The sequence below is a fragment of the Brassica napus genome, chromosome A2 (assembly GCF_020379485.1).
Source record: "Brassica napus cultivar Da-Ae chromosome A2, Da-Ae, whole genome shotgun sequence".
NCBI lineage: Eukaryota > Viridiplantae > Streptophyta > Magnoliopsida > Brassicales > Brassicaceae > Brassica > Brassica napus.
In genome coordinates this window covers 13,933,304-13,955,440 of record NC_063435.1, presented here as the reverse complement: position 1 = coordinate 13,955,440, position 22,137 = coordinate 13,933,304, and the positions used below count along the sequence as shown (strand labels likewise).

At 33.9% G+C, this 22,137-nt stretch overlaps 6 protein-coding genes across 7 annotated transcripts; 2 read left to right on the top strand and 4 right to left on the bottom strand.

Annotated features, from left to right (window-relative positions):
• Positions 1 to 165: 165 nt before the first annotated feature.
• LOC106429676 (factor of DNA methylation 5-like) lies at positions 166 to 1,115 on the bottom strand. The gene is made up of 2 exons (XM_022695949.2): positions 878 to 1,115; positions 166 to 786 (listed from the first exon to the last, which is right to left on the bottom strand). The coding sequence occupies exons 1-2, from the start codon at positions 1,094 to 1,096 to the stop codon at positions 556 to 558; spliced, it is 450 nt and encodes a 149-aa protein (XP_022551670.2). The 5' UTR covers positions 1,097 to 1,115; the 3' UTR covers positions 166 to 555.
• A 24-nt stretch (positions 1,116 to 1,139) lies between these two features.
• LOC125584276 (uncharacterized protein PF3D7_1120000-like) lies at positions 1,140 to 1,652 on the bottom strand. Its single transcript, XM_048752514.1, has one exon. The coding sequence runs from the start codon at positions 1,650 to 1,652 to the stop codon at positions 1,140 to 1,142; it is 513 nt and encodes a 170-aa protein (XP_048608471.1).
• A 1,192-nt stretch (positions 1,653 to 2,844) lies between these two features.
• Positions 2,845 to 4,257, bottom strand: LOC125586037 (factor of DNA methylation 5-like). Its single transcript, XM_048755821.1, has 2 exons — positions 4,033 to 4,257; positions 2,845 to 3,955 (listed from the first exon to the last, which is right to left on the bottom strand). Exons 1-2 carry the CDS (start codon positions 4,255 to 4,257, stop codon positions 3,725 to 3,727), a joined length of 456 nt encoding a protein of 151 aa, XP_048611778.1. The 3' UTR covers positions 2,845 to 3,724.
• Positions 4,258 to 8,393: 4,136 nt separating this feature from the next.
• Positions 8,394 to 9,626, top strand: LOC106429712 (probable CCR4-associated factor 1 homolog 6). Its single transcript, XM_013870463.3, has 2 exons — positions 8,394 to 8,600; positions 8,678 to 9,626. Exon 2 carries the CDS (start codon positions 8,776 to 8,778, stop codon positions 9,598 to 9,600), a length of 825 nt encoding a protein of 274 aa, XP_013725917.2. The 5' UTR covers positions 8,394 to 8,600; positions 8,678 to 8,775; the 3' UTR covers positions 9,601 to 9,626.
• A 1,520-nt stretch (positions 9,627 to 11,146) lies between these two features.
• Positions 11,147 to 13,198, top strand: LOC106429710 (cinnamoyl-CoA reductase 2). The gene is made up of 4 exons (NM_001315585.1): positions 11,147 to 11,487; positions 11,566 to 11,751; positions 11,899 to 12,251; positions 12,762 to 13,198. The coding sequence occupies exons 1-4, from the start codon at positions 11,215 to 11,217 to the stop codon at positions 12,943 to 12,945; spliced, it is 996 nt and encodes a 331-aa protein (NP_001302514.1). The 5' UTR covers positions 11,147 to 11,214; the 3' UTR covers positions 12,946 to 13,198.
• LOC106429708 (metal transporter Nramp1) lies at positions 13,109 to 16,458 on the bottom strand. Of its 2 annotated transcripts, XM_048755812.1 has the most exons (12): positions 16,329 to 16,458; positions 16,065 to 16,195; positions 15,712 to 15,790; positions 15,583 to 15,623; positions 15,426 to 15,504; positions 15,238 to 15,342; positions 15,062 to 15,171; positions 14,789 to 14,970; positions 14,463 to 14,706; positions 14,142 to 14,378; positions 13,734 to 13,829; positions 13,109 to 13,631 (listed from the first exon to the last, which is right to left on the bottom strand). In XM_048755812.1, exons 1-12 carry the CDS (start codon positions 16,456 to 16,458, stop codon positions 13,323 to 13,325), a joined length of 1,743 nt encoding a protein of 580 aa, XP_048611769.1. In that variant the 3' UTR covers positions 13,109 to 13,322. The 2 variants fall into 2 exon arrangements, with proteins under 2 accessions (XP_048611769.1, XP_022559219.2); XM_022703498.2 differs by having other exon boundaries at positions 16,065 to 16,429.
• Between the last annotated feature and the right edge of the window lie 5,679 nt (positions 16,459 to 22,137).

Genomic DNA, 22,137 nt, shown 5'->3' with positions numbered 1-22,137 from the left:
ACAAGAATGAGTCTATCAATTTTCCACTGTTGCTTAGATATGAAAATGAGTCTAACTATGAGATGCTTGGTGTGCTTTACACCGGTGAGTGATTGATTGTATCCAAGTATTCACCCTAACGTTGGTTTTTTTACAAGACACAAAGATAAACATGTCACCAAACCAAAGAGCTGGAGAAGGATAAGAAAACAGTTAATATTAGTAGGAATGTAGCAAAGTTTCAAAAGAGTACATTCCAGGGGTTTAGATTGCTTAAAATGCAAAATGAGAAATACCGAGAAGCAAATAACAAGCCTTTAAAAAAACAACACATAGCTGCTTACTTATCAGTTACAAAAGATAGTTAATAACCAATCTTACATCCATCATTGATCATCCTGCTCCCTGTAACACAAGAACACGAGCGCTTAGTATCATCATTTAGTTTATATTTTTACAAAACCATTTTATGCAAAGCTAAAAACATAGAATGAAACTGACGCATTCATATATTAATGTGTATAGCCTTAAACCTAGGTTAATTAGATTAATTTGAAAAGCTATGGCACATACCTTTTAGGTTCGTTTACGTTTGAGATTTTTGATCTGCTGAGTCATGTGAGAAATACCTTCTTTGAGTGTGGCTTTTCTCCCATGTTCAAAATTCCACAGTACAGGAACTGAATACCTGCCACTTGGGTTGAACTCGTTCATCTCCTCGAGAGCTGTCTTCACCGCGTTCTTCACATCTTCTCCCCACTCTTCTCTCAAACTCTTAAGTTTCTCGTCTTCATCATCCACAACTTCCTACACCACACCACACCATTCACCAGAATCACCACATGTAAAACAATATAGAGAGTACTGGTACAGAAAAGAGCATTAGACATAACGAAACCTTCATATTTTCTCCAGTCCCCACTCGTTTAAATGGGTGCCATGCTGAGTCGTTGAGGGCATTCTGCCATTTTGAGCAAAGCATGGCGTATTCCACCTCAACGTTTTCGTCAATGAATTTCTGTTTGCATACTTTCATAAAAAGTTTTTCATCAACTTGTCCCATCCTCTTTACTCTGATCAAAGATCCTTCACACGATAAATCTCTCAATCCCTGCATGCATATACCATAAACAGACTTACATGAGACACCCACATATAAATTATACCAACAGCAGTACGGCACTCAAGAACATGAAAATAACTCGTAAATATATTACCCTAATTAATTCTGTGAATGCTTCTTGTATCTCTCCAGTGCTTTGACGTTCTTTTATGATGAGTGTCGAGTTTGTATCCTCTAACTCTTCTAGCTCACAACGCTTCTCCTCAAGTTTTTTATCATTGTCCTTCATCACTATCCTCACCATTTCGTTCTTCTCAGTGATTACATTCTTTAGCTCTTCATTATGCTCCTTCCTTATTTTCTTCAGCTTTTCTTCAATCTTCTTCTCGAGATCTTCTTTCCGTTCTTTCAATTCTTTCAATTCTTTCTTCAGTTTTTCTATCTCTTCCCTAGTTTCCTTCAGTTCTTCTTTCAATTCTTTCTTCAGCTTTTCTATCTCTTCCCTAATTTCCTTCATTTCTTCTTTCAATTCTTTCTTCAGCTTTTCTATTTCTACCATAGTTTCATTCAGCTCTTCCTCGATTCTCTTCGTATCTTCATCAACGTCCATCTTATTTTTGTTTTTGGTTGCTCTGATGTTCCGTCTTTCTGCTTTAAGCAGATAAGTTTTTGTTTAATGAACTCTTGCATGCTCTTTATCGAGCAGCTCAATTCATTATTAGCAAGTCGTATCGTTAGTGATTTGACATTTCGTAATCATAACTTTCGTTTCCCAATTCAACTTCTTTTGCTGCACAGCCAATTTAAAATTCAAAAAATACATTTTTTAAAAATATTTTAGAGCATATATGTAAGTTTATAGATACATATCTTTGTAGTATGAAATCAGATGAACAACCGTTTATGAAATCATATTTTAAGATGAAAAATACAAAATGAAAATGAAAATATTTTTTAAAATTGTCATTAGAACAATTCACTGTTAAACTCTATCAACCACCTTTAAAATGGAATGTTGTTGAAAATACTCTAAACACATAAAAGCAAATTAAGTCTTTTGTCAAAAAAAAAAAAAAAGCTCAAAGCAAGCATCATAACATTTGTGCCAAGAAAAAAAAGTGATGCCAGAAAATTAACGAGAAAATTGCATAAAAATCCTCAAAATGGTATTTAATTACATTTCAAACTTCTAACGTATTTAGTTTACATGTTCATCAAGTTAAGGATGTGACCAAACTATTCATTTATAAGTTAAAATTGAGGAGTCTCAGTTTTTAGCAAAAAATAAATAAAATCAGAAACTGAAATAAGTCAGAAAAATGATTTTTAAACGTATTTTTTTTTTAAAAAGTATTACATGTTCAAGTAATAAATCTCAAACTTTCTCAAACTAAAAATATTCAAATAATTTATAAATATTCAAATAATTTATAAATTTGAATATTTATAAATTGTCTAAAATTTAAGAAAATAAAAAATTTCAAAGTGGATGTAGTTATAAGTTTAGTTAAAAATTCAAATTACTTGAATTTTTATAAGTTTTAAAATTTCTCAAGGTTTGAATTTTTTGGGTTTTATAAGTTTAATTTTACTTAAATTCTTTTAAAATTCGAAATTTTAATTTTCTTAAATTTAAATAATTATAAAAGGTAAGAATATATATTTTACTCCCTCCGTTTTTTAATATAAATCGTTTTAGAGAAACTTTTTTGTTCCAAATTATATGTCGCTTTCAGTTGTCTATGTAACATTTATTAATAATTAATGTTGTCTGACCAATGATAATATATATTCTATTTTTCTATTGGTTGAATTGTAGTTAGGTAAATAATTAATGATGTTTTTGTTTCGAAAATATAAGAAATTAATGATTTTCTTAATTTACGTGCATAGCTTTAAAACGACTTATATTAAAAAACGGAGGGAGTATTAGTTACCTAAATTTGTGTGAAATGATACAAAGTCATTTATAAAAAAAAGGAGGGAGTATATAAAGAACTTGAAGTTCGTCTCAATATTGTTCTTTGAGCCACACAATTAAACCAAAGCGTGCTAACAGTTAGTGATTGAAACTAAACTCTTCTCTGCATTCTCATCAGGTTGGTAAACTTTGTTCCTTGTGTGTTGCGCAGTTGTTGAGTGATGAACTGAGGCATATGAGATGAGTCTATCAATTTTCCACTGTTGTTTTGTACAAATAAATGGGTGCCTAACTGTGATTACTCAGCTCTCTAGACGTCCATAGCAATTGTTTACAAGAAAAAAACATGAGAATTTGAGAAAGGCCACGTAAGTTAATTACCCTAACGATGGTTTTAGTTTATAAGACACAAAAGAAAAACGTGTTACCAAAACCAACGAGAAGAAAATAGTTAATACTAATAGGAATGTAGTAGAGTTTCAAAACAGTACATTCGAACGGGTTTAGATTGCTTAAAATAAAATTAGAGAAGCACTGACTAGAAAGTAACAAGCCCTTACAAAACAAGTATCTCCTTGCTTATCAATCCAAAACCCGTTAAGAACCTATTTAACATCCTTCACTGATCATCCTGCTTCCTGTAACAAGTTACACTAATCTTAGTATCATCAACATAAAACGAAACTGACGCATCACTATATGTATATGTGTATACCGTCAAACCTAGAGAGGTTCATTTGCAAAGTTGTGGCACATACATTTTAGGTCCGTTGGCGTTTGAGATTTTTGATTTGCTGCGTCATGTGAGCAATACCTTCACTGAGTGTGGCTTTTCTCCCGTGTTCAAAATTCCACAGTGCTGGAACAGAATACCGACCACTTGGGTTGAAATCGTTAAGCTCCTCGAGTGCTGTCGTCACTGCGTTCTTCACATCTTCTCCCCACTCTTCACTCATTTTCTTAAGTTTCTCATCTTCATCATCCACAACTTCCTACACCATTCACCAAAGTCACAACTTGTAAAACTGTACAGAGAGTACTTGTAAAGGTACATGAGATATAACGATACCTTCATTTTTTCTCCAGTTACTACTAGTTTAAATGGGTACCACGCTGAGTCATTGATGTTTTTCTGCCATTCTGAACAAAGCATGGCATGTTGCAGCCCGACATTTTCGCCATTGAATCTCTGTTCGCATACTTTCAGAAAAGGTTTTTCATCAACTTCTCCCATCCTCTTTACTCCGATCACGGATCCTTCACCTGATAAATCTCTGAATCCCTGCAAATACATAAACAGAAGTTATATCACCAGCACTCAAGAAAATGAAAATAAATATTTTTTAATGAAAATAAATCTTGAATATATAAGTTACCCTAATCAATTCTGAGTGTGCTTCTTGTAACTCATAAGTGCTTTGACGTTCTTTTGTGATGAGTGCCGAGTTCCCCTAACTGTTCTAACTCACAACGCTCCTCCTCCAGCATTTTATCATTGTCATTTATTACTTTCTCAAGCTCTTCCTTCTTCTCCTTCATCACTTTCTTCAACATTTTATCTTTATCCGTAATTATTTGCTTAAGCTCTTTCCTTACTTTCTTCAGCTCTTCATTCTTCTCTTTCCTTACTTTCTTCAGCTCTTCATTCTTTTGCTTCGCCATTTCGTTCGCCCGCTTTTCTATCTCTTCCACAATTTTCTTAGCCAGCCAATCTGCAAGTTTATCGCTTTCGATCTTGTGGTTAGGGTTCATCTTATTTTTATTTTTGGTTGCTTCCACCTCTGATGTTCCTTCTTCTGTTTTAAATAGATAATTTTTTTTGTTTAATGTTAACTCTTACTTGCACAGATAAACTTTTTATGGAGTAGTGCAAATCAATTATGTATTAACAAGTCAAAAAAAAATTTAATTAACAAGTCATATTTAAAACTCTTATTGATTTGACAGGTAATCATAACTTTCGTTTCCCAATTCGACTTCTTTTGCTGCACATCCAATTTAAAATTAAAAAAAATACAGTTTTTATATTTTAGAGCATATATGTAGTGTCCGAATATAGGAGCAGAACAAGTGCAGATCTCCTGCACATGGAGTTTTCCTGCACTGCATTCACCATTCACCATTTTCTGTTTGCAAAATCAGTTCAAGCGGGAGATCTGCATGCAGTTCAATATTTTCTGTCTTTGTGTAGAAAAAGCAGAAGATCTGCATGCAGATCTCACCCGCCAACATTTGGTGGTGTTGATCTGCTTTTTTTTGGTTAATAAATAACTTTGTTGCAACACATAACTTTAAAAATATATTTATCTAGTTTTATGAATACAATATTTTTATTTACAACTTTAACAATACAAAATTATCATTCTCTACTTATTATTTTTTGTCATATAATTTTTAATTTTTATATATAAGAAAATAAAAGAAGTATAAGTATCTTAAAAAACATTTACAAGTATTTCGGCCGATCATATAACATCTAAGATATTTGTTTAGATATCTAAGTGTCATTTTTATTGTTTTAATATCTGATCTATAGTTTTGAACTGATTTTGTCATTCATAAGTTATACTAAATTATTTGATCTGGTTCTCTCCTGCATGATCCACTTGATCTGCACTTGTCATGCTTGATCTGCATGATCTGCACTTGTCCTGCTTGATCTGCATGATCTGCTTGATCTGTCCTGTTTGAACTGCTTATACCATTCGAAGCCGTAGTTTTTTATAGATGTACACATACCTTTGTAGTACGAAATCAGATGAACCACCGTTTATGAAATCAGATTTTAAGATGAAAAATACAAAATATTGTTTCTGTTTTAAATAAATAAGTTTTTTGTTTAATGTAACTCTTTATCGAGCCGCACAATCCCATTGTTAACAAGTTGTATCGTCATTGATTTGCTCTTTCGTAATCATAATACTTTCGTTTCCCAATCCAACTTATTGCACCGCCAATCTCTTTGATACTCTAGAAGACCGAAACAATCTATAATATAATGAGACAGTTGAGTCATTTCCAAAACAACACGTCAGCATTTAGGTAGATCTCACTTTTAAATAATGTGAAAAAGTATCAGGCATATGGCTCAAACTCGGGTTATTAAGATATAAACATCAACATTTATACCATTAAACTAAAAGATATTTTGTACATTGATGGCTGAAAGTAATATATATATATGAAGGTCGGAAACCTTTGCTTATTCGGTTTTCTTTATGGGTCGGACCTACAAGTGTATTATGAGTTTCATTTTTAAGTGATCACGTTATATGAAAAAAACAACAATTATAGTTTTTCCATATTGTAAAATGTCTTCGTTTAACATGAGTTATGGTTTTTTTTCATCATTATCTTAGACAAGTTTGAGTTACAAAGTTGCTTTGTGTGTTTGTTCGTAGCCTATTTTTCACCGGTGAACTCTTCATCTTGCCATCTTAAATCGCTTGATCTTAAATGTTCTTGATTTGTAGCCTTTCTGTAAACTATATATATATGATTCTCATCTTTAATGAACCAAATCTGCATCTCCACAAAATTCATTGATTCCTCTTAGATTTAACGATATTCTAAAAAATGTCTCTCTACCTCTCTAGTTCCTCAAACCGGCGTTCCCGGCATCCATCACTCAACATTCGAGTCTCTTCGTGTTGGTCGTAGTAGTCAGAGCATAGCCCTAATCTCCTCGCTTATGGGATTCCCTGAACTTCAAGAAAGACAATGAGTTTATGGGAATCACGGTTCTCTTCCTTGATGAAAAGGTAAGTTAATCTTCGATTTATCACACGTATTTAATATAATTATTTTTAATTGATTTCCTAATTCTTTGTTAAATAATATTATTTGTAGATTCCGTGATTTATGGGTTTATTCCTGCCGGACGTGCTAATCATTACATGTCATCTTTGAAAGCCGATTCCATTGTGAAAGTCGATCATTTTGAGGTTGCTAGGTGCTCAAGCATGTACAAGATAATTGATCATCTATTCCTCATTCGTTTCATCTCACCAACTATTATTGATGAAGTCATCACGGGTGCTCCTGAGATCAATCTCCAATCATAATTAGACTGTTTGACAATTTTCAAGTGATTGCGAACAAAAACCTAGAACTCCCAGGTATATTATCATATTGCATCTGAATTTATAATATGTTTCGTTATCATAACTGATAAACTCGCAGATGTGGCTGGAAAAATCCGTTATGTCCAAGGCTCTGACCTTAGAAAAAAACAACTCGAGTCATTATCCGTCTCTTCATTGATCCGTAATAAATAATCAACACACCTCGCAGCGGCACCGTTTACGTTGTCGGCGACGCCATATATTTCAGATGCGCGAAGCTTCCCGTCAGTTGCCAAGCGAACCGTTGCAGATGGGCATCTCCTAGAAAAAGCTACTCTATAAATAGTTTTGATGGTTACACAGTGGATCAGTAATGGTACAAAAAAAAAACACTTTTGTTCTACAAGCTATGGTTTTGGTGGTTACACAGTGGATATACGTTTGTTAGGTTAATATTATTAATTTAGTTTTTTGTTTGTTTACAGATTTTACCACCGGTTGTATAAGAAGGCAAATTAATATTATTATATAAAAGGTGCACGGAATATCAGTGTATTAAGATATTTATACGTAAATTTGTTTGATGGTTACATGCCAATTTCCCTAATGATAATAGAAAAAAAAACGTGTTTGTTGCATCATATGACTTTAATCAAGAGAGTTTGGAAAAATTTATATGTAAAATAAAAAATGGATGATATATAAAATAGAATAAAACTAAAATTATTAATTGAATTGTAAATTCCACTCTTTCTATTTATTTATCGACGTTTAAAATTTGAAAAATGAAAAACTGCAAATAATATATTTTTCGAAAATAAAATATGTGAATTTGTAGTAAAAAAGTTTCATTTTAACTGAAATCTGTTTAATGAAATCATATAAAATGATACATTTAAAATCAATTTGTCCCACAGGAAACATTCAAACCGAATCCAAACCGAATCCGGATATCTTAATTTTTAGGTTCGGATATTCGGTTCCATTTTCTAAAACACATTAAATTTTTATATTTCATTAATATTTATATTTTATATAATAATATTTATACATAAATTAATTTGTAGTATTATATTTTAGTTTTTACAATATTATAGACACACATATATATATATATATTTATTTATAAATCTTGTATAAATATTTAATTAAGTATTATTTTTAAAATTTTAGTAGTTTTTAAAAAAAAAATAATTATTTAAAATTATTTTTGTGGATCCGAATCTGTAACTGGATATCCGCGAATAATAGAATATAGAGGATATCCACGAATAATAGAATATAGAGACAGATATCCGGATGCGTCCCAGATCTAATAGCAATAGACTATTGCCAATAGTTATTAGTTTTCATAATTATTTAATTTGTCTATACAAAAAAAAAGAGAGAGCAGAAAACAATTAAAAAGTTTAAATTATGGCTGACCAAAAAAATGGTATAAATTATGATGTAATAATCATCACTTCATCTCCTTCCATTTCCCCTTTCGATAAACCACCACATCTTCTTCTGAAACCCTAGCCACGACCAATCGCCGCCCGCCTCTTCCACATACTTCTCCTTTGATTACCAGGTTCGATTCCACCGAATATGCAGATTCGTTGCAATTAAATTTCATATTAATTGATTCGCATGTTGAATTTCTCGCAGATTTGACGAAACCGGATCGGGTCTACCTCTAGATCCGTTCCACGTTTCGGATCTCCACCGTCGTATCCAGATGCTACCGAGATTCGTAGCACATAGACATGTCTCTGTTTCTAAAAGACGATTCGATTCAAATCCGCGAAGTCTGGAACGATAACCTCCTCGAGGAGATGGATCTGATCCGACAAGTCGTCGACGACTTCCCCTACGTCGCCATGGACACCGAGTTTCCCGGAATCGTCGTGCGACCCGTCGGAACATTCAAATCAAACGCCGATTACCACTACGAAACCTTAAAGCTCAACGTCAACATCCTCAGCATAATCCAGCTCGGTCTCACCTTCTCCAACGAGCAAGGTAACCTCCCTACCTGTGGAACCGACAAGTACTGCATCTGGCAGTTCAACTTCCGAGAGTTCGATCTCGATTCCGACATCTTCGCCGTGGATTCCATCGACCTTCTTAAGCAATCAGGCATCGACTTCGCGAAAAACACTCAAGAAGGGATCGAGTCCAACAGATTCGCGGAGCTGCTAATGTCTTCAGGGATCGTGTTGAACGAGAACGTGCATTGGGTTACGTTTCACAGTGGATACGATTTTGGATACCTGCTGAAGCTTCTCACATGCCAAGACCTTCCCGATTCGCAGACGGGCTTCTTCCAGCTGATCAATGTTTATTTTCCGATGGTGTACGATATTAAGCACTTGATGAAGTTCTGTAACAGCCTTCACGGTGGTCTGAACAAGCTGGCGGAGTTGCTGGAGGTGGAGAGAGTTGGGATCTGTCACCAGGCTGGGTCGGATAGTTTGCTGACCTCTTGTACTTTCAGAAAGCTTAAGGAGAACTTCTTTGCTGGTCCCTTGCAGAAATATGCTGGTGTTTTGTATGGATTAGGTGTTGAAAATGGTCAGGTTGCTCTCTGATATCAAATAAAAATTCCTTAAAATTGTCTGGTTGGTTTTGTTACTGGTATGAAATTCATGATCACTAATACTTATTTGATCCAGGCTTTGAATTTTGAAAATTAGGATCATAAGTGAAGAGGATGAACACTCACTACTATCTGAAATTGAACTCTTGGGTCTGAATTAAAATGTAAGAAGAATCCGAATTGGACATGTTCTTGGTTCTGTATGAATGGATTATGATTTTTATGAGGCCCCCATTTGTTACGTAATATTCAAGCGCAATAATTTGGATTCTGTAGTGAGCCACGTTTCTCTGTCTGTTGTTAAGTTATTTCCCACGTGCGACTTTGACTTCTGTATTGAGGGAACCCACTCGGAAATCCTGTGTTTAGTGACATTCAACAATCTTTGGAAGGGACACGGTTTGAATTAGACACCCATCTTGTACACCTAATAATGATGTACTACTTACTTTTTATTGACTACTGAAGATTTACCAATCTTTTCCACGAAGATACGTCAAATTAGTTATATTTTTTTTAACGCTCATTTGATACGTTCATCCCGCGCAAGGCGTGGATCTTAACCTAGTATTACATGATTTATGAAGACTTACGCTTAAATGTATCAACTGAGTTATTCTATGAAGATCTACGTCTGACCAGATTTATTTGCACCATGTTGAATATCACTTGTAAGCTTTTCTTCCGTAGTATGCATAATTGTTTAATAAACTGCTCTCTCCATAACTTGAAATCTGAATTTTCTATAATCTGCAATAAATTGCATAGTGTAGGATTCGAATCCTAGGCCTGGATCAAATTAATTAGTTAATAATGTGAAATACGGATGCTCAATAGAGTCAAATGTCAATATTCTCAACCTCTCTTACCACCACTTGTGGTTTGTAAAACAAGATAATGATAATTAACCAATTGAGAAACAAATTAAAAATTAAAAAGCAATGTTCCTAGACTTTTAGGGAAGATCTTATACGATTGCTAACTTCTTATCAATGTCTGCCAGAACTCCATCATATATCTGAATTATAAACTTAATAGGATTATTTAGCCAGCTACCAAAAAGAAAAACTTAATAATTCTTTGGCAATTTAAAAAAAAAAACATATTTAGCAATTTCGTATTTCTAAGTTTTTAAAGCTAACCAATAAGGATTTCCATTTGGCAAAAGAAAAAAGGAGGAAAAAGTCAGCTTCACAACACCTTTAGTTAACGATTTCGTACGTTTGGTCTTTTTCTAAATGCATTTACACTTATCACCTACAACTTTGAAGTTCGAACTATTCTACTTCTGTAGTGTTCTTAAATATATTAAAATAAAGTATTGATCCCGGTAATATTTCATTCACCAGACCCACAGGGCTACAAAAAGAAAATATTCAATTTTTTCGGTTTGTTCTTTTACAAAAATATACTACTATCTTATGAAGACTCACCAACTCTTGACCATGGTTAGGTGAAACACGGCAAAGTCATAACCTCAAAACCGTCATTTGTTTTGAAGTCACTCTATAAATAAATCACAAAGTCTCCCTGTAACGACACATTATAACCCATACCATTCTCTAACCTTCTTAGCCATCGATCTTTTGCTTTAGCAACAGAAAAAATGCCAGCCGACGGGAAACTCGTCTGCGTCACCGGAGCCGGCGGCTACATAGCTTCTTGGATCGTTAAGTTGCTTTTGGAGAGAGGCTACACCGTACGAGGAACCGTACGGAACCCAGCTGATCCCAAGAACAACCATCTCAGAGAGCTTCAAGGAGCAAAAGAAAGACTCACTCTTCACAGTGCTGATCTTCTCGACTATGAAGCTCTATGCGCCACGATCGATGGATGTGATGGCGTTTTCCACACCGCTTCTCCAATGACCGATGACCCCGTTAGTGAACTATTTTCATAAAATCAATTGATCCGTATATGTCTTCTTAGTTTAAGTCTTATTAATTAATTTAAATAGGAGACAATGTTGGAGCCGGCGGTGAACGGAGCCAAGTTCGTGATCGACGCAGCGGCTAAAGCCAAGGTCAAGCGTGTTGTGTTTACGTCATCGATCGGTGCGGTTTACATGAACCCTAACCGTGACCATCAAACCATAGTCGACGAAAATTGTTGGAGTGATCTTGATTTCTGCAAGAACACAAAGGTATATATATTTATCTATTTTTGGCTAGAAGTTTTCATCAAAACCCACCGACCAAAATCCACGTGACCTAGTAGCATGTGGCTGTAGTAGGTTTACGTGTTTAGCACGAAAACTTCAATATATTTTAACCTTTTTGGTACTTTGTAGAATTGGTATTGCTACGGGAAGATGGTGGCGGAACAATCAGCATGGGAGACGGCGAAGGTCAAAGGTGTGGACTTAGTGGTGCTAAATCCTGTTTTAGTTCTTGGACCACCGCTCCAGTCAGCGGTCAACGCTAGTCTAGTCCATATCCTCAAGTACCTCACCGGCTCAGCCAAGACCTACGCTAATCTGACTCAGGTGTACGTGGACGTCCGTGACGTTGCACTAGGCCATGTTATGGTCTACGAATCACCTTCCGCCTCAGGCCGTTACATCCTCGCCGAGACGGCGCTTCACCGTGGGGAGGTTGTTGAGATTCTTGCTAAATTCTTCCCGGAGTATCCGCTTCCTACCAAGTAAGTCAAAACGTTTGTCTCTTTTAACACTTTGGTCTAAAATTATATCAAAGTCAACACGATCTTGTCAGTCTAATCGATACATAGATACGTTTTTGTTTTAACAATCAATAAATATTATTAGATAGGATAAAAGGGACATGAGTGGTGTTTGGTATTGGCACTTGTCACTTGCCACACACAATGTCCATGTCATGTATTACCTAATGCTGACGTAGAGATCACAAAAAAATCATATTTATACACGTTGTGTTTGTGTTTTTGTCTTTCTGTTTATACACTAAAACGTGTAGTCTTGTTACGGGTCTAACTCCATTTGACAAAAAAAAACGGAAGTGTACCTGTTTTTCTTCACCTACTCCCAGGAAAGTTTGGTCACTAGTTTGACGACTTGTATCTCTTTTGGCTAGTTCAATAACTGATACGTTATTACTTCAGAGTGTTACACAAGAAATCTTATCCACATTTCGTATATTGATTATCATATTGTTGTTTTTTAAATTCTTTTAGGTGTTCAGACGAGAAGAATCCGAGGGCAAAGCCTTACAAGTTCACTACTCAAAAGATAAAAGACTTAGGGTTGGAGTTTAAACCCATCAAGCAATCTCTCTACGAATCTGTCAAGAGCTTGCAAGAGAAAGGGCATCTTCCTCTTCCTCAAGATTCGAACCAAAACGTCATAATCGAATCCTAGAACAGGAAACGGCCATACACTCTGACCATACACCCACATAAAAAAGCTTTATTCTAAAGTAATACGTTTGATTCAACAAAGTTATTTGTTTAATCCTAATCACACATAAATATATAGCTGATTGCTATTTTTGTAATCTATAATATGCATCACTCATAGTGTATGATATGATAACGCAATAATTCTATTATCCGATGTTATTGTAACATTGTTCATTATATAAACCTACGAGAATCTGATCCCTTTTAAAAAAGATGACAAAAACCAACACTTATAACGTCTAAAAACATTTTAACTACTAAAAAGAGGTCTTTGTGGACTTGGTTTGAGTCCAATTTTATTGGAATCCTAATTTTCAAGATATGATTGAATAAGACTCAATCAAGATCTGAGGCAGCCGCTTTACCATGTAACTGCATGTCAACAATGTCTTGTCTTGGAAGTGTCTCCACTGTTTGTGAGTTTGTTGAAGCAAGAAGAGGACTAGCTTTTCTGTTTTTCCGGAAGACAAGATAAGCTATGGAGGCCAAGTAGATAGCAATGCCTGAGAACCCAAGAATTCCACAAAAGATGACAAGGGCAAGCTTCATGTGACTATGGATGAGCAGCTTAGTGAAACTGCTTACTATGTAGTATATGTTTATCCCCATAATTAGAGCACCAATGACCCAAGTCAAAGTTGTAATCTGTTAGACAACAAAGTAGCATATGAAGTTAATAGATAATGGGCGGTTTTCCATCTTTTCTTTTCTTTGGTTAAGTAAAAAATGTGTTGGGTAGTTACATACCGCCATATGGTTTACATGTGAACCCATCTTGGTTTTGCAGCTAGTGAACTTGAGAAGAGGAACTAGCGCAAATGGGAGCTCAAAGGATAAGATCATCTGTTTAAAGTTAACAAGTCAATGATATGATACAGACCATAAGGTATATAGTAAGTCATATAATCTCTCTGTTTCAATAAATACAATGTTTATGTGATTTTATTTTGTTTCATAATATAAGATCTTTTCACATATTTAAGTATCAAAAACTTTATAATCAAAACTATTTTACTATTTCACTTATAATTAAAGAAATTAAAATTATATTATATTTTTTGTGTTATTTTAAGAAAAAGTAGATTTTGTACTATATAATCAATTAGTATGAAACAGAGGAGTATATGATTAGAGATGGGATATGATTGTGTGTACCGAGGCAATGATGATTAACTTTCCAGCTCCAGCAGAACCACCGATGAGAGCAACTATGAGACTAGGGATAATAGCTAAACATCTAGTTAAGAAGTTTCTGAGCCATGGCTCGAGTCTTAGATCAAGAAACCCTTGCATCACGTATTGCCCAGCATAAGTTCCAGTTATAGTTGAGCTCTGCCCTGAAGCAAGAAGCGCGATGGCGAATAGCTTTGAGCTCCATTTACCCACCACGTTCTGTTTCAAAACAGAAGATGCAACAAAAAAGCTTTAACGTTCTGAAACAAAAGCATAAGGCAAGTAAGCAAGCAAGAAACTTACTCGTAGCAGAAACGAAGCCTTGTTTAAGTCCAAATCCTCACATTTAGCACGGTCTTCGGGGGTTAGGTCAGGGGCATTGCAAACAGCACCACTTACTGATATCACAGAGACGTTTATGAGAAAGGCTATCATTAGAGCCAATCCGCTTTCTATCAAGTAAAACCTGCAAGCCTCCTTGATCCCAGTAGATGAACGTGGGATTTTCCTGGAGAGAACCAAGGCAGAGTGGAGGAAGAGGTTGTGCCTGTGGAAAAAAAAGGAGAGGTCGTTATAAAGAAAGTTTTTATGAAGATGGGTGAAGAGAGAGAGAGAGTGAGTGAGCTTACGGCATAACCATGGCTCCAAGCAAAGAGATTGCAAGACCAGTTGCACCATTTCCTTTGAGTTGTGGAACAAAGAGACCATGTAGGACTTCTCCTGGGTCTGGTTTTGAGTAGTGTAGCTCAATGACAAAGCATAGAGCAATTGTGAACACCAGAAATGCAATCAAGAACTCCAGCTTTCTCACCTGTATATCTCACCACATAAGAGTTGAGCAACCATAGCACAGTGAAATTAAAATGATTAAAGATATTAAAAAAAAAAAAAAAAAAGAATACCCCGTATTGTTGAAGTGCAAGAAGCATCAGTGTACTTAAGCCTGTGAGAAGAACACCAATCCAAACAGGTATGCTAAAGAGCATGTTCAGAGCAAAAGCTGTTCCAATAACTGTAGAAACGAGAGATATTTGATTAGAGAAACGTTATTTGAAACAACAGTAAAGAAAGTTGGTACCTTCTGGAATGTCACAAGCAACTACTGCAATTTCTGCAACAACCCATAGCAAAAAGTTTGGAACTTTGGAGTATTCAGCTCTACAGTGCTCAGCCAAATGTTTTCCTGTGATGATCATATAAGCCAAATGGATTTAGCAAAGTTGATGTGTAACAACTTAGAAGCAAGGAGTAAAACTTTTGTTAAACCTGTGACAACACCAAGATTTGCAGCCAGAGATTGAATCACCAAAGCGGCACAAGAAGCCACCAATATGATCCAAAGTAACTGTTTTTATACAAAGAAATCAATATATATATACATTTTTTTTTTTAATAAATCTAAAACTATAAAAGAGTTACCCACCTCATACTTGTATTGTGCTCCTGCTTGAAGATCAGTCTCAACTGCAAACACACAAGAATGATATTTGTAGAGTTTAGGCATTAATAATCTATAATTACTGAAAATGATATTAAAAGATGATGATCTTACAGTTTCCAGGATCAATATATGCGATTGAAACAAGAAACCCAGGTCCTAAGTATGCAAAGAAATTCTTCCAGCTCTTTTTCTGCAAACATATTCAGAAAAAAAATCAAATAAAGTTATTAATCAAACATATCAAATCTAGATTTGGTGTGGTTTTGTTGACTCGGACAGGGATATTTCTTGACTCCGAAACAACTGTAACTGAATTTGGATTAACTCAGTTACCTAGTGATATAACAAATCAATCGAACACCTATGAATTTTTAGAAGATTAGAACACATGCAAAATCTACAAACTATTCAAGGGACGTAAATCTAGAGATTAATATTTTTTAAGGGATTATAAAAAGCCAAACCTCGGGGACAATAATCTGATTAGGATCAGAGTTGTCGATGAGTGGAGCGTTGGAGAAGCTTCTGTTCCCACCGTTACTCGATATGAATTGAGGACGTTCAGATGCTGAAGCCGCCATCGCTATCTCTCTTCCTAGTTAGTAATCTGGTTTTTGAGTATTTAAAACGATATATATATAGAAAAGGGAAGGCGAGTTTCGAGGAGAGAATTGTCAAAATGGGATTTAATTAGTGAATAATTTATTTAATTTTTGTAGAAGAAGAACCTTGGAATCTCAGAACAAAAGAAGTGTAGCAGAAACACGAAAAAGGTAAGAGAGAGAGATCTCGAGAGCAGTTCAAAGGTTGTGACTGACAAGATGGAGAGTTTTGTTTTGTTGGGACCTCAAAGTACATTTAAACGATTTTTTTTGTCTTGAGTGTTCTTCTTTTCTCAATTTTTTTTTTTGTTATGATCCAATCCAACAAAATCGTAGGGTAGTTTTGCAGAATATTCCAAGGTTAAAAGCGTAGAAAAAATAACTTTTTTAAAAAGATAAGTATAAAGATTGGTATAGTTTAATTTCTTAAACGGTAGCATCTTAAACTAATACAATATTTTTTAAAGATGGTATAAATCAGATACTTTTTAAAACTGAGTTTTTTTTAACTATACCATCTTAAAATATATAAAGATGATATAGTTTAAAACAAAAAAAAAAATCTTTATATTAACGATCAAAACAAGCCGTCAGAGATATTTTCTTGCTTTTCTCTAAAAAATTTTATAGACAGTTTTATTTTTTCTTTACTCCGACGGTCGCAGCGTCCTCCTTTACAGTCGTCAGTGTTCTTTGTGGCGGAGGGTAACTTAACGAGTCGACCTCGCCCGGTTCAAATCTAGAGCTCCCGTTGTAGATTTAGGACGCTCTCGGTGTTGTGGAAGGTGCTTGAGGACAGTGCTCGCCTCGTCGCACCTATCTCCTCTTTGATGGCGATCTCTGTCTAGTAAAATTTTCATATCTCGTTTCAGCTCTTCATGACAGGTGGCACATGAGACATTAGCGGCCTCTCCGAGGTGTTCTCTCCTCCTTTAGTGTGGCGTGTAACTTTTGTGAGGATGTGTTTCTCTTGGGGTCTGATTGGAGCTGTTCTGCTCCGGTCTCGAGCTAGGGTTTCGTTTTTCACTGGTGGTGGGTAGCGTGGAGTCTTCTGAGGATGGGCCTCGACCCTCCTCACGGGGGTCTTCAATGACGGTGCTTTGTGGTTAGTTTTAGCTCTCCACTTCAAAACCTAAGTTACTGGGGGGTGTGGCCTTCTACGCCTCTGTCTTTTCTCCTTGTGTTTCTTACAAGTACATTTGCTCTGTTGAGGGTTGTAGTGATTGTCTTTATTAGTGACATGTTGAAAATTAGACTCTTGATTTGCGTGTTCTCGCTCGAAGTTAACTGCTCCAGAGGTGTGTACTCATTCAGTCTTTTTATTTTATATAGACTTTCGGTTAAAAAAGTGTATACGGTCACAAAAGGCAGATTTGGAGGGGTTTTTCCACTCATACAATGGAATCGTAAGATGGTGTTGCAACCTTATGTCACCGGTTGTAGTTCGTTCCATGTGGTGAGTTAGTCAATGCTTGTGATTCTTTGGACTAGTTTGTGTTATTTGGGTCTCTAGGAAGAAGATGCATGCACCATGCACCTAAGGTTTGAGGGTGTTTTCCTCTCGGACTCGTGGCAACCGTTGGGCCTTCACGCTTCGTTCCCGTCTCCTTGGTCTGAGCTTGCTCCGTTGTCTTCTGTTACTTTGACTTCATATTTTGCCTTAGTCGAGTTCCCGTCTTTGTATATTGCTTAGTGTTTAAATTTAATTTTTGCAGTTCTGTTATTAGTTTCTTTGATTTTTTTTGTAAAAAAGTTAAAAATTTGGTATAATATATCGAACATTTTACCAAAAAAAGGGTTTATTGGTGAGATAGCCATGTTTTAATGTGAAATTAAGTAATTATCATTGATTTTGACATAATTTAGTGTTAGACTTTTTGTACACATTCTATCTGGTTCTGCTCTTTCGTGTAGTAGGTTGCCAGTTACAATTTATAAAGTAAGTGACCTTGTGGTTTTTGGAAAGAAGAAAAAGCCATACACATATAATCTATGTTTTATTCCATATCATCTAAAAACTAAATTCTAAAATCTAATCACTAAACCCTAACCCAAATATAAACCCTAAACTCATATATCAAAATCTAAAAAATACATAATGTAACGTAATATTTAATTATATTATGTTATGTTATATTAAATTATATTATGTAATATGTCAATTTTATATCCCCAAAATTAAAACACATGATATGAAAGTTCAGAAGGGTTCTATTCCATATCCAAACAGAATAGAAACAAGTAATGCTTTCCCAATGGTGAACCCAATATTCGAGAAACTAAACCCTATCCAATCATAACTAAACCCTACATGAAAATATAAACCCTAATCCATATATCAAACTACGTAAGTATTAAATTTGTATGAATTCAGAAGCAAAATAAGGTGATATTAAATGTTCCAATTTATAGCAAGAATGCAAATAAGATGACTTTCATTTTACATGATCAAAATATAATAGAAATATATAATAGATGCTCTAACAGAATAATTGTGTTATGTAGAAGCGCACGTGTGCGGATGGGCGTGGCGATGACATATGTTGAAATAGTTGTTAACACTTTTGTTTCCAGTGGGTTCAAAATTTGTCTCAAACAATCTACTCGCAAGGTTTAAATCGTCCATGCCATATCTGAAGGATGAAGGTAGGAGGTAAACACAGTTAGGACAGAGTACTCAACTCTATTTATATAGATATGAATTTTTATAGTGCAAATAAATTGAATGAAATACAAAATACTGGAAAAGCAACCACTCAATTCCATCTCAAATAAAACATGTTTACATACAGTTATACTAGACTATGTCGAATTGAATAGTAATGAATGATCTCTTACTATGTTCACATGCATGCTAACCTATACCATTTCAAATAGAATAGGAATGAAAGATATCATACTATGTCAACACAGACAAACCTATATATCGCAAATGATATTCCATACAATAAACTATATAACTACACCATGTACTATGTATATCCGCTAGAAAAACAAAATTCAAATTTAACAAAGACTAAGAACAGCTGGATACCCAACCCAAAATCACCCAACCCCTAAATCAATTGGAGAACTTCGTTCCAGAAAAGCAGATACGACATGCAACGGCAACGAGACTGTAGATTTACTAAAAGAGTACTCTAATTCTCAGTATAGCGCAAATATGAAATAAAATAAAAGAAGATGAAGAGAATCGATGGTTAAAACCTGAGAACGTACTGGGATTGAAGAGATATGAGAAGAATTGATGGTTGGAATTGTAATGGGTACTGGTTCGCACTATTCGCCGCTGCAACTATAACGATGTCGTGTGTCTGACAATTCCAGAAGAGTAGTTGAGCACAGGTTGCAACCACTGAGGAATAAAGAAAAAAAAAGATGAATTCGATGGAGGTGACGATTTGGAGGAACTCGGTGTCGGTGACGATGTGAAGACAACTAAACTACGATTTATTTTTACACATAATAATTATTATTATTTTAAAAAAATGTCCTGCAGATTACGCCGGTTGCAAAAAGTGACAATACTATATTATTATATATATATATATGACGATGTGTATAGAAAAGATGGAAAAATTGGTTATTTGGTGAATTATTCGTTTTTCCTTGTTATACACCCAGTTTTCCAAAAAAAAAATTTTACATACTACATACGAACCAAGCAAGCAAGTAGTAATGTAACCGGGATGTTTTATAAAGGAAAAAAGTTTCCTAGCTACACGAAGTTTACACTAATATGGTGAAAACCATCTTGTGTATGAGAATATGTCAACAACTACACGAAGTTTATGTAAATACATGTCACATGTACAAAGTAAATAATAATATGGTGGCAACATCACAATCGGGTTTAATTGATTTTAAGCTAAGTCAATGAGGTCAATTCGTAATTTTCTAAACTTAATAAACTTAATGATTTATTAATTTTAATAAGCTTAATTGATTTTGTTAATAAATTTAATAATTTATTAAACTTATAAATATTAATAAATTTATTAAACTTAATAAAATTAATCATTTATTAATAAACATAATCATTTATTAATAAACTTCATAAACGTAATCATTTATTCATAAAATTATTCATTTAATAAACTTAATAAACTTAATAAATTTGTTAAATTTATTAAATTTAATAAATTATTAAGTTTATTAAGTTTAATAAATTTATTAAGTTTATTAAGTTTAAGTTTATTAAGTTTATTAAATTATTAAGTTTATTATGTTTAATAAATTTATTAAGTATAATAAATTATTAAGTTCAATTTTATTAAATTAAAAAGTTTATTAATAAAATCAATTAAGTTTATTAAACTTAATAAACCATTAAGTTTATTAAGTTTATTAAATTATTAATTTTATTAAGTTTAATAAATTTGTTAAGTATAATAAAATATTAAGTTTTTTAAGTTAAAGTTTATTAAATTACTAAGTTTATTAATATAATCAATTAAGTTTATTAAACTTAATAAATCATTAAGTCTATTAAGTTTAGTAAATTACGGATTGACCTCGTTAACTTAGCTTAAAATCAATTAAATCCGATTGTGATGTTGCCATCATATTATTATTTACTTCGTACATGTGACATATATTAACATAAACTTCATGTAATTGTTGACATATTTTCATATATTGGATGGTTTATAGGAAACTTTTTTCTTTTTATAAACACAACCAACAACAAGTGATGGGTCCCGGATGAAGCTTCGCGCGTATGTGTAACGATTGGATCTCGATCGAGGTGGGTCCCATCCACTTTCAGTTTTCTTTTCCGATAGATTCTCTGTGAAGAGGAAAAGTGTACTTGGATGGCTTTCGCTTGTCTCGTAATCAACGATCCTGTTTCTCTATTAACAAAAGATAAGAACATTAAAAAAAAATGAGAAAGGAGAAAACAAAATTATATAAACATTTAAATTTGTTTGAAGAGAAAACTCTTTGTTTATACAAAAATCTTACTACTTGAAGAATAAATCAAACTGTTATAGGATGTAAAGCCCGAAATTTGTTTGTTTGAGATTTTATTACTCTATTAATTAGATAAATTAGATGGTTTGTTTTATAAAAAAAAAAATCCCTGAAGCTACAGTTTGTTTTGTTGATTAAAGAGGTATCTGACTTTTGCTACTTTTAAAAAGAAAACAAAAACAATTTATGAGGGTTAAGTGTTTTTTAAAGTTAATAGAGTAGTAGTTTATAGGAATAATAAAAAGAAGAAGAAAGTTCATAAACGGAATATTTATTTTGAAGACGGAAGAATAAAGTTTTAATTCTGTTTATATGCTTTATTGGCTTTAACCCGTACGCTCTGTAGATATGAGAGCCACTGATTGCAATTCATGAAAAGAAAGAGCACAGTTAGATGTCAGTGTCACGTACATTCGACCCCCCACAATCTACGGCCATTACTTATCAAGCCAAAAATGAAAAGAAAAGCAGCTAATTCATAAAACCAAAATTAAGATGGGGGAGGATATCATTTAAACTATACCATCTTTACATCTGATTTATTGAAAATACCAAACAAGTTTTGATTTTTTTAGCTGGCTATATAAATTAGTATAAAGACCATCTTAAACAATACCAGATTTTAAATTTTGAGAAAAAAGAAATCGGATGTCCCCCGAAAAAATAAAAAATCGACATATAAATAAAATACAACATGGTTTTTGTCTAAAAGTTTCTTGTTTGTTATACTTCAATCTAAAACAACACAAACTGTATTATATTAAACTGTTTGGTTTTAATAGTGTAACATTTTGTATTAAATGTCAAAAAGCTTATAATATATGGTTTTAGGATGACATATCTTGATTTGTTGTAAGGTTTGGTCAAGCCCATTAGACTTGTTCATCGGCTGGGTCGACTTGTACAAGTCACATGCATAAAATCTATGTACTTAATCGAATAAGCCTATTAGATCAAGTGC

Coding starts and splice junctions, on each gene's coding strand:
- LOC106429676 (XM_022695949.2), bottom strand. CDS start 1,096: ATGCAGGGATTGAGAGATTTATCGTGTGAAGGATCTTTGATCAGAGTA. Junction 787..877: donor GGACTGGAGAAAATATGAAG/GTTTCGTTATGT, acceptor GGTGTGGTGTAG/GAAGTTGTGGATGATGAAGA.
- LOC125584276 (XM_048752514.1), bottom strand. CDS start 1,652: ATGGACGTTGATGAAGATACGAAGAGAATCGAGGAAGAGCTGAATGAA.
- LOC125586037 (XM_048755821.1), bottom strand. CDS start 4,257: ATGTATTTGCAGGGATTCAGAGATTTATCAGGTGAAGGATCCGTGATC. Junction 3,956..4,032: donor TAACTGGAGAAAAAATGAAG/GTATCGTTATAT, acceptor TGAATGGTGTAG/GAAGTTGTGGATGATGAAGA.
- LOC106429712 (XM_013870463.3), top strand. CDS start 8,776: ATGTCTCTGTTTCTAAAAGACGATTCGATTCAAATCCGCGAAGTCTGG.
- LOC106429710 (NM_001315585.1), top strand. CDS start 11,215: ATGCCAGCCGACGGGAAACTCGTCTGCGTCACCGGAGCCGGCGGCTAC. Junction 11,488..11,565: donor CTCCAATGACCGATGACCCC/GTTAGTGAACTA, acceptor TAATTTAAATAG/GAGACAATGTTGGAGCCGGC. Junction 12,252..12,761: donor GAGTATCCGCTTCCTACCAA/GTAAGTCAAAAC, acceptor AAATTCTTTTAG/GTGTTCAGACGAGAAGAATC.
- LOC106429708 (XM_048755812.1), bottom strand. CDS start 16,458: ATGTACTTTGAGGTCCCAACAAAACAAAACTCTCCATCTTGTCAGTCA. Junction 15,505..15,582: donor GAGCACAATACAAGTATGAG/GTGGGTAACTCT, acceptor GTATAAAAACAG/TTACTTTGGATCATATTGGT. Junction 14,379..14,462: donor AGGCTTCGTTTCTGCTACGA/GTAAGTTTCTTG, acceptor GTTTTGAAACAG/AACGTGGTGGGTAAATGGAG.